This window comes from Oncorhynchus nerka, linkage group LG26 (assembly GCF_034236695.1).
Source record: "Oncorhynchus nerka isolate Pitt River linkage group LG26, Oner_Uvic_2.0, whole genome shotgun sequence".
Lineage (NCBI taxonomy): Eukaryota > Metazoa > Chordata > Actinopteri > Salmoniformes > Salmonidae > Oncorhynchus > Oncorhynchus nerka.
The window spans coordinates 10,361,349-10,379,044 of record NC_088421.1 but is presented as its reverse complement, the minus strand read 5'-3'; the positions used below and the strand labels follow the sequence as shown (position 1 = coordinate 10,379,044).

Sequence of the window (17,696 nt, the reverse complement as noted above, 5' to 3'; positions counted from 1 at the left end):
TGTATCACTATGGCTCTCTGTCTCACTATGGCTCTCTGTATCACTATGGCTCTCTGTCTCACTATGGCTCTCTGTCTCACTATGGCTCTCTGTATCACTATGGCTCTCTGTCTCACTATGGCTCTCTGTCTCACTGTGGCTCTCTGTCTCACTATGGCTCTCTGTATCACTATGGCTCTCTGTATCACTATGGCTCTCTGTCTCACTATGGCTCTCTGTCTCACTATGGCTCTCTGTATCACAATGGCTCTCTGTATCACTATGGCTCTCTGTCTCACTATGGCTCTCTGTCTCACTATGGCTCTCTGTATCACAATGGCTCTCTGTATCACTATGGCTCTCTGCATCACTATGGCTCTCTGTCTCACTATGGCTCTCTGTCTCACTGTGGCTCTCTGTCTCACTGTGGCTATCTGTATCACTATGGCTCTCTGTATCACTATGGCTCTCTGCATCACTATGGCTCTCTGTCTCACTATGGCTCTCTGTCTCACTATGGCTCTCTGCATCACTATGGCTCTCTGTATCACTATGGCTCTCTGTATCACTATGGCTCTCTGTCTCACTATGGCTCTCTGCATCACTATGGCTCTCTGTATCACTATGGCGCTCTGTCTCACTATGGCTCTCTGCATCACTATGGCTCTCTGTCTCACTATGGCTCTCTGTATCACTATGGCTCTCTGTATCACTATGGCTCTCTGCATCACTATGGCTCTCTGTATCACTATGGCTCTCTGTATCACTATGGCTCTCTGCATCACTATGGCTCTCTGTCTCACTGTGGCTCTCTGTCTCACTATGGCTCTCTGCATCACTATGGCTCTCTGTCTCACTGTGGCTCTCTGTCTCACTGTGGCTCTCTGTCTCACTGTGGCTCTCTGTATCACTATGGCTCTCTGTCTCACTATGGCTCTCTGTATCACTATGGCTCTCTGTCTCACTATGGCTCTCTGTCTCACTATGGCTCTCTGTATCACAATGGCTCTCTGTATCACTATGGCTCTCTGTCTCACTATGGCTCTCTGTCTCACTATGGCTCTCTGTATCACAATGGCTCTCTGTATCACTATGGCTCTCTGCATCACTATGGCTCTCTGTATCACTATGGCTCTCTGTATCACTATGGCTCTCTGTATCACTATGGCTCTCTGTCTCACTATGGCTCTCTGTCTCACTGTGGCTCTCTGTCTCACTGTGGCTCTCTGTATCACTATGGCTCTCTGTATCACTATGGCTCTCTGTATCACTATGGCTCTCTGTCTCACTATGGCTCTCTGTATCACTATGGCTCTCTGTATCACTATGGCTCTCTGTATCACTATGGCTCTCTGTATCACTATGGCTCTCTGTCTCACTATGGCTCTCTGTATCACTATGGCTCTCTGTCTCACTATGGCTCTCTGCATCACTATGGCTCTCTGTATCACTATGGCTCTCTGTATCACTATGGCTCTCTGTATCACTATGGCTCTCTGTATCACTATGGCTCTCTGCATCACTATGGCTCTCTGTATATGACATGATTCTCCCTGACGGAAACCACCCCAGTATCACTCCAGTATTAATGCTAAATTGTAATTATTTTCACCTCTAGGGCCTATTTATTGCCTACCTCCCTACTCTTCCACATTTGCACACACTGTACATAGATTTTTCTATTTTTCTTTTATTTTGTGTTGTTGACTGTAGGTTTGTTTATGTGTAACTCTGTGTTGTTGTTTTTGTCGCACTGCTTTGCTTTATCTTGGCCAGGTCGCAGTTGTAAATGAGAATATGTTCTCAACTGGCCTACCTGGTTAAATAAAGGTGAAATAAATCAAAACATTTTTTAAATAAACACTCTTTGTCTGGGTTTGCTCAAGCATAGCCTCCCTCACACGAGGAATGATGAGGAACGATGAGTCACTACGAAGTAGTTACACCAAATAACACCATTCGAACAGACAAGGGGCATTGAAAGACAGCCAGGAGAACAAAAGGCTGTGCGTTTCCCACCTCCACCTCTTAGGCCTCGTAACGCCAACCACGCTGACTCTAACATCCCCTTTCCAACACCCAGCTTCACGTCACGTCTTGAGATCACGACTCTGTTGTTGCTCTGGGCATGTGAAAGCAGAGTAGGGTCCACAGGGAAGGGAGGAGAGGGAAAGGGGGGGTATTTTGGAATTGAGAAGACCTGGGAATATCCGGTTTCACTCCCTGAAGAGATTATGTGTTGATCCGATTCGACAAAGGGCCCGGGGTGACAGGTTGTAAAGGCAGGCCGCCCCCTCCCTGGTCCTTCGCAACACCTCAGAACCGTCCACCGCTGAGACACTGCTAAAGCACGGAGGGATGGAGGAGGGAGGTATACTGCAGACTGCAGGCATGGTGGTGGCCAGTGTTCGGTAGCTTCACAGACAGCCGGCCTGTAACTCCGTGATTACCGTGGCCTAATGGATTCATCTCTGAAGAGGCCCCGCTCTCTTCTCTCTCTCACAAACAATCAAAAATCCACCTCCTTAGATTCCCTTTCCCCTGTAAAACACCGTGCATCACATCCTTTGAGAGTCATCTCTTTTCCATCTCTTTCTTTCCTGGGCTGAGGGAAATTCATCAGAGTGTTGGAATACTACTAAGAGTGGGTTATTTCCGTCCGCGGCTGTCTGTTGGATATTAAATAGGAATTGAAATAGGAATGTTCAGACATCTATCACGGTCACATAAAAGACAGCTTGTGAGAGGAAACGGACATCCTCTCCACTTCTATTCCCCCCCTCCCATCCAAGCGCATCCCTATCATTGCCCTATCTATCTTCGGCCCACTCTGTAGGGTCCCTAGGGAGGGCTCGAGTGGAGATGATGGGCACAATTTCCCTCTCTCCTTTGAGTACACTTCCACTCCCGCCAAAGACAGCAGAGAAAGAGAGTGATAGAGAGAGAGAGAGAGAGAGAGAGAGAGTGAGAGAGCATCTGATCCTGTTTTTAAATAAAGTCATGCATAAATGATGGGGGCTGTGGAAGGGAAGTGGGAGAGGATGCGGGTTAGGGGACCCTGGGGGTAAGAGACAGGTACACTGAGAGAGGGTTTCATCCGGTGGAGGTGGTGGTAGCCAAGCGGTGGTGAGGGCGAGGGCCAGTCACCGTGCTGTTCAGTGCCGCGATCAAAGCTGTAGCCACGGCAAGTTATGCCGCCGCTACTCTTGCCGCCCGGAGGGACAGGCCCGGAAACTCTGTGTCCCAGAGTTCCCTGTGGGAGCTACATCCTGCCACCCTGGGAGATCAACACTCCTTCACTGATGGCGGAGGATGACGAACAAGTGTTTCAGGAAAGTCAGAAAAAATCGGATGACACTCAGAAACTCCAAATCAATCAATCTCATTTATTTATGAAGCCCTTCTTACATCAGCCGATGTCACAAAGTGCTGTACAGAAACCCAGCCTAAAACCCCAAACAGCAAGCAATGCAGGTGTAGAAGCAACAGACTAATTCTAGTTTCAGCCCATACTGTTACTGAATGCCCTTTAGTTGACTCCATTTGGGATCAACAACGCTCCACTGTGGCACTGGAGTCAAAGGATCATGCAGAGGATCACATTACTGTGGGTCACTGAAGACCAACAAGTTATAGAGGCAGGCTTAGAATAAACGTCCTGTGTATAGGCCTGTGTCTTTGGCTGTTTATTCTTGGCTGGCAAATGTCTAAATAATGTGTGTGAGTGTCTGTGAAAGAGATAGAGTGCGTGTGTGAAGTACAGTTTGTAAACAGTCAGTGTATGCGTGAGTAAGTGAACATCTCCCACGGGACTGGAAATTCTTCCCTCAGGGCTAAAAACAAGCCTGTCCCATAACACATCATGAAGGCCAGAGGGCTGGACCCAGAGGGGTGATCCCAGAGGGCTGGGCTCAGAGGGGTGGTCCCAGAGGGCTGGGCTCAAAGGGGTGGTCCCAGAGGGTTGGTCCCAGAGGGCTGGGCTCAGAGGGGTGGTCCCAGAGGGCTGGGCTCAGAGGGGTGATCCCAGAGGGCTGGGCTCAGAGGGGTGGTCCCAGAGGGCTGGGCTCAGAGGGGTGGTCCCAGAGGGCTGGGCTCAGAGGGGTGGTCCCAAAGGGCTGGGCTCAGAGGGGAGGTCCCAGAGGGCTGGGCTCAGAGGGGTGGTCCCAGAGGGTTGGGCTCAGAGGGGTGGTCCCAAAGGGCTGGGCTCAGAGGGGAGGTCCCAGAGGGCTGGGCTCAGAGGGGTGGTCCCAGAGGGGTGGTCCCAGAGGGGTGGTCCCAAAGGGCTGGGCTCAGAAGGGAGGTCCCAGAGGGTTGGACCCAGAGGGGTGGTCCCAGAGGGCTGGGCTCAGAGGGGTGGTCCCAAAGGGCTGGGCTCAGAGGGGAGGTCCCAGGGGTCTGGGCTCAGAGGGGAGGTCCCAGAGGGCTGGGCTCAGAGGGGAAGTCCCAGGGGTCTGGGCTCAGAGGGGAGGTCCCAGAGGGCTGGGCTCAGAGGGGAGGTTCCAGGGGTCTGGGCTCAGAGGGGAGGTCCCAGAGGGCTGGGCTCAGAGGGGTGGTCCCAGAGGGCTGGGCTCAGAGCGGAGGTCCCAGAGGGCTGGGCTCAGAGGGGTGGTCCCAGATCTAGATGTATACCTCTCCTTCTTCTGTCCCTTCTCCCACTATTCACAGCCACGAAACACTATCCTCTCTTAGCTCTGAGAGCATTCTCTCCATCCTCCCCCCACTCCACTCCCCCTTCAGTCAGTCCCAGCTGCTTCCCAGCCTCATTGTGCCCTGAGCCAAGCAAGCACCACCCCAGTTTTTTTGCACCTGACTTGTGGAAGGCTCTCTAAAAGAATCAAGGCTCTCTAAAAGAATCAAGGCTCTCTAAAAGAATCAAGGCTGTCTAAAAGAATCAAGGCTCTCTAAAATTGAATGAATTGGTGCTTCTAGGACAATTCTAAAGTCTGATTGAGGTGAATATTGATGTGTATTACTGATGTATACAGTATATTGATGTGTATTATTGATGTGTACAGTATAATGATATGTATTATTGATGTATACAGTGTACTGATGTGTATAGTATATTGATGTGTATTATTGATGTATACAGTATATTGATGTGTACAGTAGATTGATGTGTATTATTGATGTATATATTATATTGATGTGTATTATTGATGTGTACAGTATATTGACGTGTATTATTGATGTATACAGTATATTGATGTGTACAGCATATTGATGTGTATTATTGATGTACACAGTATATTGATGTGTACAGTATAATGTGTATTATTGAAGTATAGAGTATACATATGTGTATATTGATGTGTACAGCATATTGATGTGTATTATTGATGTATACAGTATATTGATGTGTATATCGATGTATACAGTATATTGATGTGTATATTGATGTATACAGTATATTGATGTGTACAGTATAATGTGTATTATTGAAGTATACAGTATACTGATGTGTATATTGATGTGTACAGTATATTGATGTGTATATTGATGTATACAGTATATTGATGTGTATATCGATGTATACAGTATATTGATGTGTATATTGATGTATACAGTATATTGATGTGTACAGTATAATGTGTATTATTGATGTATACAGTATACTGATGTGTATAGTATATTGATGTGTATATCGATGTGTACAGTATATTGATGTGTACAGTATAATGATGTTCATTATTGAAATATACAGTATAGTGATGTGTATAGTATATTGATGTGTACAGTATAATGATGTGCATTATTGATGTATACAGTATAGTGATGTGTATAGTATATTGATGTATACAGTATAGTGATGTGTACAGTATAATGATGTGTATTATTGATGTATACAGTATATTGATGTGTATATCGATGTATACAGTATATTGATGTGTATATTGATGTATACAGTATATTGATGTGTACAGTATAATGTGTATTATTGAAGTATACAGTATACTGATGTGTATATTGATGTGTACAGTATATTGATGTGTATATTGATGTATACAGTATATTGATGTGTATATCGATGTATACAGTATATTGATGTGTATATTGATGTGTACAGTATAATGTGTATTATTGATGTATACAGTATACTGATGTGTATAGTATATTGATGTGTATATCGATGTGTACAGTATATTGATGTGTACAGTATAATGATGTTCATTATTGAAATATACAGTATAGTGATGTGTATAGTATATTGATGTGTACAGTATAATGATGTGCATTATTGATGTATACAGTATAGTGATGTGTATAGTATATTGATGTATACAGTATAGTGATGTGTACAGTATAATGATGTGTATTATTGATGTGTACAGTATAATGATGTGTATTATTGATGTATACAGTATATTGATGTGTATTATTGATGTATACAGTGTACTGATGTGTATAGTATATTGATGTGTATTATTGATGTGTACAGTATATTGATGTGTACAGTATATTGATGTGTATTATTGATGTGTACAGTATATTGATGTGTATTATTGATGTGTACAGTATAATGATGTGTATTATTGATGTATACAGTATATTGATGTGTACAGTATATTGATGTGTATTATTGATGTGTACAGTATATTGATGTGTATTATTGATGTGTACAGTATAATGATGTGTATTATTGATGTATACAGTGTACTGATGTGTACAGTATATTGATGTGTATTATTGATGTGTACAGTATATTGATGTGTATTATTGATGTGTACAGTATATTGATGTGTACAGTATATTGATGTGTACAGTATATTGATGTGTATTATTGATGTGTACAGTATAATGATGTGCACTACTGTTCCACTGGATGTCATAAGGTGAATGCACCAATTTGTAAGTCGCTCTGGATAAGAGCGTCTGCTAAATGACTTAAATGTAAATGTAAATGTAATGTGTATTATTGATGTATACAGTATAGTGATGTGTATAGTATATTGATGTGTACAGGATATTGACGTGTATAGTATATTGATGTGTATTATTGATGTATACATTATATTGATGTGTACAGGATATTGACGTGTACAGTATATTGATGTGTATTATTGATGTGTACAGTATAATGATGTGTATTATTGATGTGTACAGTATAATGATGTGTATTATTGATGTATACATTGCAAGGCTCATCTGTAAATGATACCTTGGTCTCAGCATGAGTCCCTGTCAAACTAAAGGTTCAATCAAAAAGACATATGTTTAGCAGATTGTATGTTAAGCCTCAGTGTCTAGCACCTCCCCGTGAGAGGCAGTACAGACAGAGACGTATCGTATGACCTTTGTCTGTCTGTGACCAAGGTCAGACGGTCATATAGAGATCGTCAGAGATCATCAGATAGCAGAGGGATCAGAGGGGAGGATGTCATTAGAGATAGTGTCTGAATGGAATCCCCCAAAAGCCACTATGTGTCTAGATAAGGAGCTGGGAGATAGTGAGAGGGCAGAGGAACAGGGAGAGGAACAGGTGGGCAGTAGGCTCACCATGGGGCTGTGTAGTATACCACTCAAAAGGACATGGCACATAATAAGCCCAGAGAGGAGCTTGACCTTGGGTGTACCGTATGCATGGTTCCTTTGTGTTTTTAGATTATTCAAAAAAGTATGTATGCGGGCGTGTGTGTGTGTGTTTGTGTGTTTGCATAGTCACATCTGTGTGTTTGTGAGTGAGTGCGTGCGTATGTCTGAGCGAGTGCCTTAGACTTAAATTGGATATTCTGTGTGTTTAATTATAGGCTGTGTGTTCCTGTCAGTGAGGCTGACTGGCCCTCTCATAGCTCCTCTCCTCCTTTCCTTTCCTTTCCTTTCCTCTCCTACACACTGTCGCTGACTCCAGGTCAGAACAGAGCTGTAAAAACTAATGAGAGAGAGAGAGAGAGAGAGAGAGAGAGAGAGAGAGAGAGAGAGAGAGAGAGAAGGGACGTGGTTCATTTAAAAAAAAAACTAATTTGGTCGTGAAACTGGCCATGTCAGACTATTGTCTTTGTTTTCTTTATATATTTTGGTTAGGTCAGGGTGTGACGAGGGTGGTATGTGTGTTTTTGTCTCATCTAGGGTGTTTGTACTGTCTAGAGGTTTTGTAGATTTATGGGGTTGTTTCCATCTAGGTGTATATGTAGGTCTATGGTTGCCTAGATTGGTTCTCAAATAGAGGCAGGTGTTTATCGTTGTCTCTGATTGGGAACCATATTTAGGCAGCCATCTTCTTTGGGTATTTTGTGGGTTATTGTCTATGTTATGTTGCACATTAGCAAAGTGTTTATATAGAGGTCACGGTCGTCTTGTTGTTTTTGTTTAAGTGTTCTTCGTGTTCTTCATTAAATAAAGAAGAATGTATTCTAACCACGCTGCACTTTGGTCCACTCCATACGACGATCGTGACACTTCTTTCCTTCATGTTTTCTTCCTCGTTTCCCTCTTTCAATTGTCCAGGGTCCTGTTGTCTCTCTGGCTGAAGTCAGCCAGAGAACAGTGTTAGTGACTCAGACCAAGAGAACCCCAAGGCTCTAGGGGGAGAGTCAGAGACGTGTACACAGCCAGGGGACACTCTGACTGGGTAGACATAAAGCCCTGCAGCCTGGACCTCTGGGTGGCTACACTGTCACAGACACTCAGTGGAACAGTGTGCGGTGAGGTGGCTACGGTATCTATGAATAGGATATCTACTGTACATGACCACATGCTGTACATCCACAGTCACCACATGTTAGGGTGCAAGATTCCAATAACGTTCCCAAAATTCACAGGTGTTCCCGAAATCCCAGTTGGATTATTCCTGGAATCAGTATGGAATAAGCAGGAAATCTATCAATCCTCCAACCGGGATATCGGAAAAATCTGTATTTTGGTTTCCAGAATTTTTGCAACACTACCACAAACACAGCTATTACTTCTAGTCTATATGTAAAAGAGAGACGCAGCACTGTGGAGGCTCTTCTCCAGTGGGTATGAGGTACTCCAAAATAGGAGCCAGGGACGGGGAGCTGCAAGGGAGGATAGGGAGGGGCCGGATGAAACCCCCCCACAGTGCCGACCCCCGCCAGAGGCTCAACGGAGAGCCAGATCACCACCCCGTCCAGAAATAGCTTCTCATGCATTCCAACACTGTCTGTCTGTCCTTCTGTCCGCCTGCCCGCCTGTCTGTCTGTCTGTCTGTATGCACAGACCCGGCAGAAACACGTTTAGCTTTTAAGTTCAGCTCCTGTTCAGATGCACCATCCATTGGTCATTTGGTAGTTTGCGTTATACAACACTATTAGTGATGGTCTTTGGTGTTTTGGGTTGTTTTATGAATGTTGAAACATAAAGAGACGTACCATTTTACAATGTGTTGAATAGGATATGCATAACAATATAGGCAGTGTTCTTCAGACCACGGAACTAAGAGTAGGTGACGTTAAGGGTGAATCTTTTACAATGTGTTCTCCTAACTACTTCCGTTTGAAGTGCTCTGATGACATGTTAGGGTTAAGTAGTCCTGACGTACCTTTTCATGTCCTAAATAGAGTCTGGCTATTGGGCAACACCTTCCCTATTATATTAGGAATACACCTGTTCTCCACTGAAACAATCGTTCTAAAACAGACATAATGCAGCGTTTGACATTCCAATGGCAAAGTAATGGGGGAGGAAATCATCATAGAGCCTTTTCAAACAGATAAATTGGGGCGAGAGGGGGGGGATGGGTAGTTCATCTGAAATGTAACTCCGTGCGCGATCTAAACACCTTTCTCATGAAAATAATTCCTCTGGGAGTCAACAAGGGTCATAGCACTCATTTCCACAGACAAACACACACATACACACAGACAAACACACACACAGACACACAGAAACACAGACAAACACACACACACACAGACAGACACACAGTACACTCCCTGGCTGTACCTAACCGGCGGGTGTGCCTGCTACGTGCTAATCATCATAAAAACAGGTTTAAGTTTCGGCAGTTCTACCCCCAGGCAGGTCAGGAGACTAGCATGAAGTGTAGACTAGTGCAGATGTGTGAGTTAGTCAACAGCAGCTAATAGGATATTCAGGATACTGACAATAAAGATTTAACTTCGGGGGGGAAGTTAAAGGAGGAGACGAAAACGTATGAGTGTAGCATCACAGCACGACGAGGAAGAGCAAAAAAAAGGCTGACTGATGCAGTACCTCATTGAGGTCATCTTCCCCAGTCATCTCTGTCTAGAACTGTAAATCAACATGGCAACCCAGGCGAGCTGCTCATTTCATGTTTCTGCTGAAGGACCTCCAGCTACAGCCAGCCACAGGAGACGGGGCTGTTGGTTTTATTTCATCTCTGTTTTGGTTTGTAGCTCATGCAGTTGCTATTATAGATGAATCAAGTGGAAAGGGTTAGGGCAGGGAAGGCCCTGTGATCTAAGCTTGTTTATACAGGGCTCTTGATGCCCTAATGGTCCACTGCACTGAGAATGTGGCTTTAAGCTAAAAACATAGTCACAAGAAACATTAAAAAGTCACTGTGACTGTGATGGGAGTGTGTGTGTGTGTGTGTGTGTGTGTGTGTGTGTGTGTGTGTGTGTGTGTGTGTGTGTGTGTGTGTGTGTGTGTGTGTGTGTGTGAGAGTGATGCAAGGTGTTTGAAGCTATTTGTCATTATCGCTCAAATCAAAAATATATCACCCCACTAATTACAGAAACACCTGTTGTGTGTTATAAAATAATCATTATAATACATGTGGAGGGTCAAGTAGGCAAGTGGATCATTCTTTGGAGAGGTGTTTGACATTGCCTAATGCCTCTAATGAAATGATAAATAATTCAAAATATGTGTGAAGCTACAGTATGCTACAGTATGACAAAGAATATTCTCTGACCCGCAACAGACAAGGAATCAGGCGTAGTCCATCAGAGAGCATAAACAGAGATGTGACTGTGGTGTGGGACTGTGGGAGAAGCCTGAATGACTGTCATGAGTTACTTAGATATTCCCTGGGACAGTCCTTGCTGTGCTGTGAGTGGGAGAATGTTCCAGGCCTGACTTGGATGAGATAGTTCCCATGGTGCAGCACCACCACACTGGGAAGAGACACAGTACAGGGGGCATGACAGTATTGGCTGGATGAATACTCAGACTGGCTGACGAGCATCATAACCTGTGACCGTGAGCACCCAGTACTGGTCACTGATTGGTGCACAGACCTATTGTGACCCAGTGTCAGTTAGCTTGGCCAATCACAGCTCGGAATGGGGTTAGGAATGGTGACATTTGAACTCAAGGAGCAACGGTTTGTCAGTCATCGCTGGCTTTTTATATAAAAGTCCTCGCTACTGCTATTTAGATACACAAATACACAGATGCCAAAGACAGATAAACAGACATGCATACAGAGACTATGCCCTCTCCCACAATACATACACACACACACACACACACACACACAAACACAGACAAACATTCTCATTTGCATTCCACTCAATCAGTTTCTAATTGACTTAATCCTCCAGATGGTCTGTGGCGTAATGCAGGGGGAATACAAAGCAGCTGCCAGTTTCCCTCTGGTTCTGGACAGCCATAATGGCCCTGTTTCTGTTTATGCCTATTTAAATTAACCATCCTATTCACGAAGACACCGGTTCACACACACACACACACACGCACGCACGCACGCACGCACGCACGCACGCACGCACGCACACACACACACACACACACACACTCTCTCTCTCTCACACACACACACACACACACACACACACTCACTCTCACACACACACACACACACACACACACACGCACGCACACACACACACACAAACTCTCACACACACACTCTCACACACACACCCTCACACACACACTCTCTCACACACACACACACACACACACACACACACACACACACACACACACACACACACACACACACACACACAGTACCTAGACACAGTCATGACCCTAATTAGATCAACCTCACCTCTGTTTTCTTCCATCCTGTGATTACTAGAAACCCTGCTGGTCTGGAGAACAACAGATCACCGAGGCTAACCTAATCAATGGTCTACTGACACACTAAAACAATAGGCACCGTGACCTTGTTAATGGCAATACACGTCCTACCAAACCCACTGAGACCTATCAGACCACAGAGGCTGTAAAAGTGTAAATGAGGAGGCTTAGACTCCAGCTCCTGAAACAGAACACACCTCAAGGACTAATCAATAATGACTGAATCAGTGATATTCGGAGACCACGGGGAGTCTCTTGTGTTCAACTGATATGTTATTACTAATGCACTCTCCATCTTATTACCAGACACTAACTAGGTGGATGGCAGATGGAGTGAAACCAACTGAGCTGATCCTGGTACATTGTTATACAGAGTTGCTGTTGGGTGGGTATAGACAGTGGTGTGAAGTACTTCAGTAAAAATACTTGAAAGTATTACTTAAGTATTTTGGGGGGTATCTGTACTTCGCTTTACTATTTATATTTTTGACAACTTCTACTTTAACTGCACTACATTCCTAAAGAAAATAATGTACCTTTAGCAATTACATTTACTTTTGATACTTAAGTATATTTAAAACAAAATCATTTTAAGACTTTTACTCCAGTAGTATTTTACTGAGTGACTTTCACTTTTACTTGAGTCATTTTCTATGAAGGTAGGCTTATTGTTTACGGAAGTATGACAATTGGGTACTTTCTCTACCACTGGTTATAGATTACAGGAGGCGTTCTACAGACCCTGGTCCTGTGCTACACACGAGTAAGTTATGGCCGCCATATTGGCTTTAGTTTATGAACGCCAGCGAGGGGTCTACTGCATATGCAAAAGCTTCTTCACAGTAATTACATAGTGGGTCCAGATAGTGGCCATGCAGCCAGGCAAAACGGAGTGGAAAAGACACATGGTCCCTGGCAATACCCTGCTGCTGCCAGCGCAGGGGAGAGGGGGGACGACGAGTGAGAGGGCAGAAGAGGGGGTGATGAGAAGGGTGGAATTAAAAGTATGGAAAAAAGAAGGGCAGGAAGTCAGAGGCAGAAACCTGACCTTTCTCTCTTTATTGAAATGTTTGAGTGTTTTTACCATAGGAGAACATCCGTTAACTCATTTACATCTGGAGTGAAAACATGAGCATCTGTGTTTGATACGAACCAAGGAGTAAATAGGCAGGCATGTGAGCACACACACTCTTGAGTGTAACTTGCTTGAGGCTGGTAGGCTGGGTGGGTGATATCATGTTGGTAGATGGAGTAAAGAGAGAGGTTTTTTTTTCTCTTTACTGAAGATAAAAGACTAATCACCCATTTTCAGTCATCATCAAAGGGTTAGATATGGACAGACAGAAGCACAACCCTGCTACCATTACAGAAGCCCCCCGGTCCAAAGCTATGGAGGAGATAATGAATACTTCTGACCCACTGATTCCTTCCTCCCAGCCACAGAGACTTCTTCAGCCCTCACTGACAGACTCAAGTAGATTTACTCTCAGGGTCAACACCAGGTCCCTCCCACACATAGAAAATCCCCTCAAAAGAAAACACTCTCAGCTATATGACCGTGTAAAAACGGCAATACCCCCATCATCATCATCGGTTGCTAGGATGTTTTTAGGTTTAGGAATGTTTATGGCAATAGACGGGGATTCCCCTGGGGGTTCAATTACATACCCAGGCTTCTCAGTCACTCAGTCAGCCAGTCAGAGATGTTTCAGATACTGTTTTGACCAGACAGTGGATCTCTAAGCTGCACTTACAGCTTCAGCCTGAAGGCCCTGGGCTGAGAGCTGAAACTAGAGCATGGCATTCCACACAGATGGGCCACAATCACCCCCTCTCAAGTCTGGAGATGTGGTGTCAATGAGGCAAACCCAAGTTGCTTTCCCACCATGGCGGGCATCTGTATTCTAAATCCCTCAGATAGAGGGTCCATAGCTGAAACCAAACACTGGCTGACCCATTATCGACAAGGTCAGTTAACGTCCAGAGAAACACTATTTGCAGCCATTTGGCACTGATAGGAGTGGATTGAGAGCTAGTGCAACTGTAACCACAGTCAAACACAACTGAAACAGAATGGATGGGTTGAGATCATTTCTGTGGGCCAGTCAGTCGGCCGGCCGGCCATACTGCTTCAGCCCCTGCTCCTGCCCCTCCCCGACCCCCCAGCAGTCTTCTGGCCACTGGACAGAGCATGGGAACAGCCCGGCCACACGCAGCGCTCCGCAGAGAGAGGAATGTAAACAGAGTGCAGCGCTGAGAGAAAGGGCTGTGGCACTGGAGATTTTCAGCAAAGGAAACAATCATAAATAGCAGATGCCTCAAGCAAAAGTCAGTCAGTCGACATGGTCAAAGCAATTCAGCAGAGTGGGGTGGCTGCTTGAAAAACCCAAAATGATTGAAGCAGCCCTCCCACGGTTGCAGACATGGACTGTCATCACTGCCAAGCTGAGCAGCCAGAGGGATTGATTTGTCATCAGCCTTTAGGAGATAGATGCAGAGAGGAGAAATAGTCTTACCTGACGTGTCCCACATGTTCAACTCAATCCTCTGTTTTTCGATTTCAAAACTGGCCGTGTAGTTTTCAAAAACGGTGGGGACATAGTTCTGGAAAAGGGGTGCATCTTGATTAGTAAAGCACTAATAGCATAGGCGTAACGTAGGTTAGACGTTCAACTACGTACATGTAATGTATCATACAAATATATAGGCTATATTAAAACAATATAGGTCTAGTTGCTAATAACACCCCGATACCATATTAACGACAATGGGAAATCGAATACACTCCGAAATACATTATATGAGTCTATATTCTTTAATCACTAATAATAATGACCATTTTATATTTAAAGATGCACATTATTTCCCTGTCTTTCAGTTTCCGTCTCTCTCTCTCTCTCTCTTAGAAATGTCTAACGCAGGTGCGTGCACACCTCTGGCTCATAATTTAAATCAAGACATTGGGGTTAAAAGACTAGAATAAAGAAGCTCTGGTTGTTCTATTTGGTTTCGGTGTCCGTCTTGACATTTATTTTTTGCTTCCTTCCCAACCGCGATGACCTACACGCCACTCTTAAATGATCCAGTTGCCTGTTTTCAAGTGTTGACAGTCGTGCTCATAACGCAAGACTTCATAGCCTATATATATATATATATATATCAGGACACTTACCTCGGGATAGCAGTCCTTCGCAAAAACATGTAGGAGCGCCGTTTTACCACATTGCGTATCTCCGACCACCACGATCTTACAGCGGCTGCCTTGACTTTCCATCTTTGTCTGTCAGTGTGTCTGTTCTGAACGCGGATCGGTTTCATTCACCATCCGATGTGGATATAAGGTGAGACTGGAACTCAAGGAAAACCCAGCAGGTACATGCCCCGATTGTGGCGCGCCCTACTATGTGTCCTCCCCAGTCCACCCCGTGCAGCCCTCGGTTCCCACGGTTACACCAGCTATCCTCTCAATGCCTGTTTACACCCACCTTGCCCGCAACAGCAGCACTCAGCAGTAGCACGCAGACCCCCCTCCAAACTCGTTAATTGGCCACGCCTTGCCCATACACGCTCCCAACGACAGCGAGTTGGTCCTCGTGCCTCCGTGCTCATTTACTTGTTTGATAGCTTGTCTCCGTACTTGTCTAACAGTGGCGCAGTGGCGCACATATTATAATTGGGCTACATCTCATGACTTTTATTTATAGCTTTGAGGATTGTGTTGAGATACACATTTCAACGAATGTACTGACTGTTTATTACATAGTTATAAACTGTAAAACTAGACTAATAATTAGTCGAACAGTTTATAAACGGGGTATAAACCCCTTTATACATGATTTATAGGTCTAACGTATATTTTAATGTTACGTGGGAGTGTCTTATACATTCTAAAAACAAATGAAAAGGAAAGTATTTTTGTATTATGCATTGGAGAGGTAGGCTACAACTATGGGGGGATGAAGCGTGTATGGTGTGATGGATCGTGTCCCCCTTGTGACCGGAGTTTTAGTAGATCGCCAGAGGACAGAGAACAAGCCACTGGTAATAAGTATCAGTTATCACTGTATCTTGAAGCATCATGTTGTGGAAGGAAGTCTTAACCCACTCAGCCCAACCCTGTCTTATTACATATCAATGGATCACTTCCCTATCCATTTGGAAGCTCTTCGACTGAAACGTCCATGTTTCACGCACTGTTGTTGTTTCAAGTGAGATATAAATGCCACCTGAGGCAGACCGGTTTACAATTCAGTGAGGTCACAAACGAGTTGTTACATATTTTTTTCTACAGGCTTTTACTGCCTCCCTTTGGTGAGGAGTGGTATTTTATCTATAGGAAAAGAAACCCACGCTGAGCCATCAGCATTAGCCTACCATCTTCCCGAAAGATTATTGAACCAAGAATATATTGTTTTGGGGGGTTTCAATGGGCCTAAATGATTCATAAGTAATATATAATATATTTGCAGAAATAGGGTTTCCCTTGTATGATACAGACTACATTTAACTTGTAGAGGCATCACTGAATTCCACCAATACATATCTTATTTACTTCAACTTTCTCAGCATGCAGTTAATCAGAGATGAGATACAGAGAGTACCATTACATGGCTGTGTGAGCTCCCCTTACCTCCTGTCCATGACTAACTCCACTCTATGACACAAGTCATATATTTTAACCAGAGTTAAACGCAATGAGCTGTGCAGTGCTTCTTCTGAGCAGCAGGTGGACACAGAGCACAGTCTCTCTCTGGTCCAGTGGTGGCAATATATGAAAGTAACTTTTCCAGTGTTCCATATTTCTATGAAATACAACTTATAATTAGAAACAATATGAGTGAAATAGCTTTCCTTCCCAAAAATTGTAATTAAGTATGTTAAAAAAAAACAATGTTTTTCTTCCCCTGCTAGGACTGGTCACAAACAACAGAATGGTGTTGGAATATCCAGAACCTTCAGCAAGTATTCACCTTCTGGACTGTTTCCACATTTTGTTGTGTTACAGCCTGAATGTAAAATTGATTACGTTTCGATTTTGTATCACTGGCCTACACACAATACCCTATAATGACAAAGTGGAATTATGATTTTAGACATTTTTACACATGAATTAAAACATAGAAAAGCTGAAATGTCTTGAGTATTCAAGCCTTTTGTTATGACAAGCCTAAATAAGTTCAGGAGTGAAAATGTGCTTAACAAGTCACATAATAAGTTGAATGGACTCACTCTGTGTGCAATAATAGTGTTTAACATGATTTTTAATGACCACCTTATCGCTGTACCCCACACTACCCCACACACAATTATCTGTATGGTCCCTCAGTTGAGCAGTGAATTTCAAACACAAATTCAACCACAAAGACCAGAGAGGTTTTCCAAAGCTTCGCAAAGAAAGGCAACTATTGGTAGGTGGGTCAACTTTAAAAAGCAGACATTGAATATCCCTTTGAGCATGGTGAAGTTATAAATTACACTTAAAACCAGTCACTACAAAGCAGTGGTGGAAAAAGTACCCATTTGCCATACTTGAGTAAAAGTAAAGATACTTTCATAGAAAATGAGTCACACAGTAAAATAGTACTTGAGTAAAAGTCTAAAAGTATTTGGATTTGTCACATCCTGACCATAGAAAGCCTTTATTTTCTCTGGTGAAGTAGGTCAGGGCATAACTGGGGGGTGTTCTAGTTTATTATTTATATGTGTAGTCTAGTTTTTGTATTTCT

At 43.8% G+C, this 17,696-nt stretch overlaps 1 protein-coding gene across 1 annotated transcript in view; it reads right to left on the bottom strand.

Annotated features, from left to right (window-relative positions):
* LOC135564652 (rho-related GTP-binding protein RhoN-like) overlaps window positions 1-15,557 on the bottom strand; it is a 49,213-nt gene extending 33,656 nt beyond the window's left edge. Inside the window, exons 1-2 of the mRNA XM_065010071.1 lie at window positions 15,143-15,557; window positions 14,487-14,574 (exon numbers count right to left, since the gene is read on the bottom strand). Coding sequence (XP_064866143.1) covers window positions 14,487-14,574; window positions 15,143-15,244 — 190 coding nt within the window. The 5' untranslated portion in view covers window positions 15,245-15,557. The remainder of the gene's footprint in view (window positions 1-14,486; window positions 14,575-15,142) is intronic.
* Between the last annotated feature and the right edge of the window lie 2,139 nt (window positions 15,558-17,696).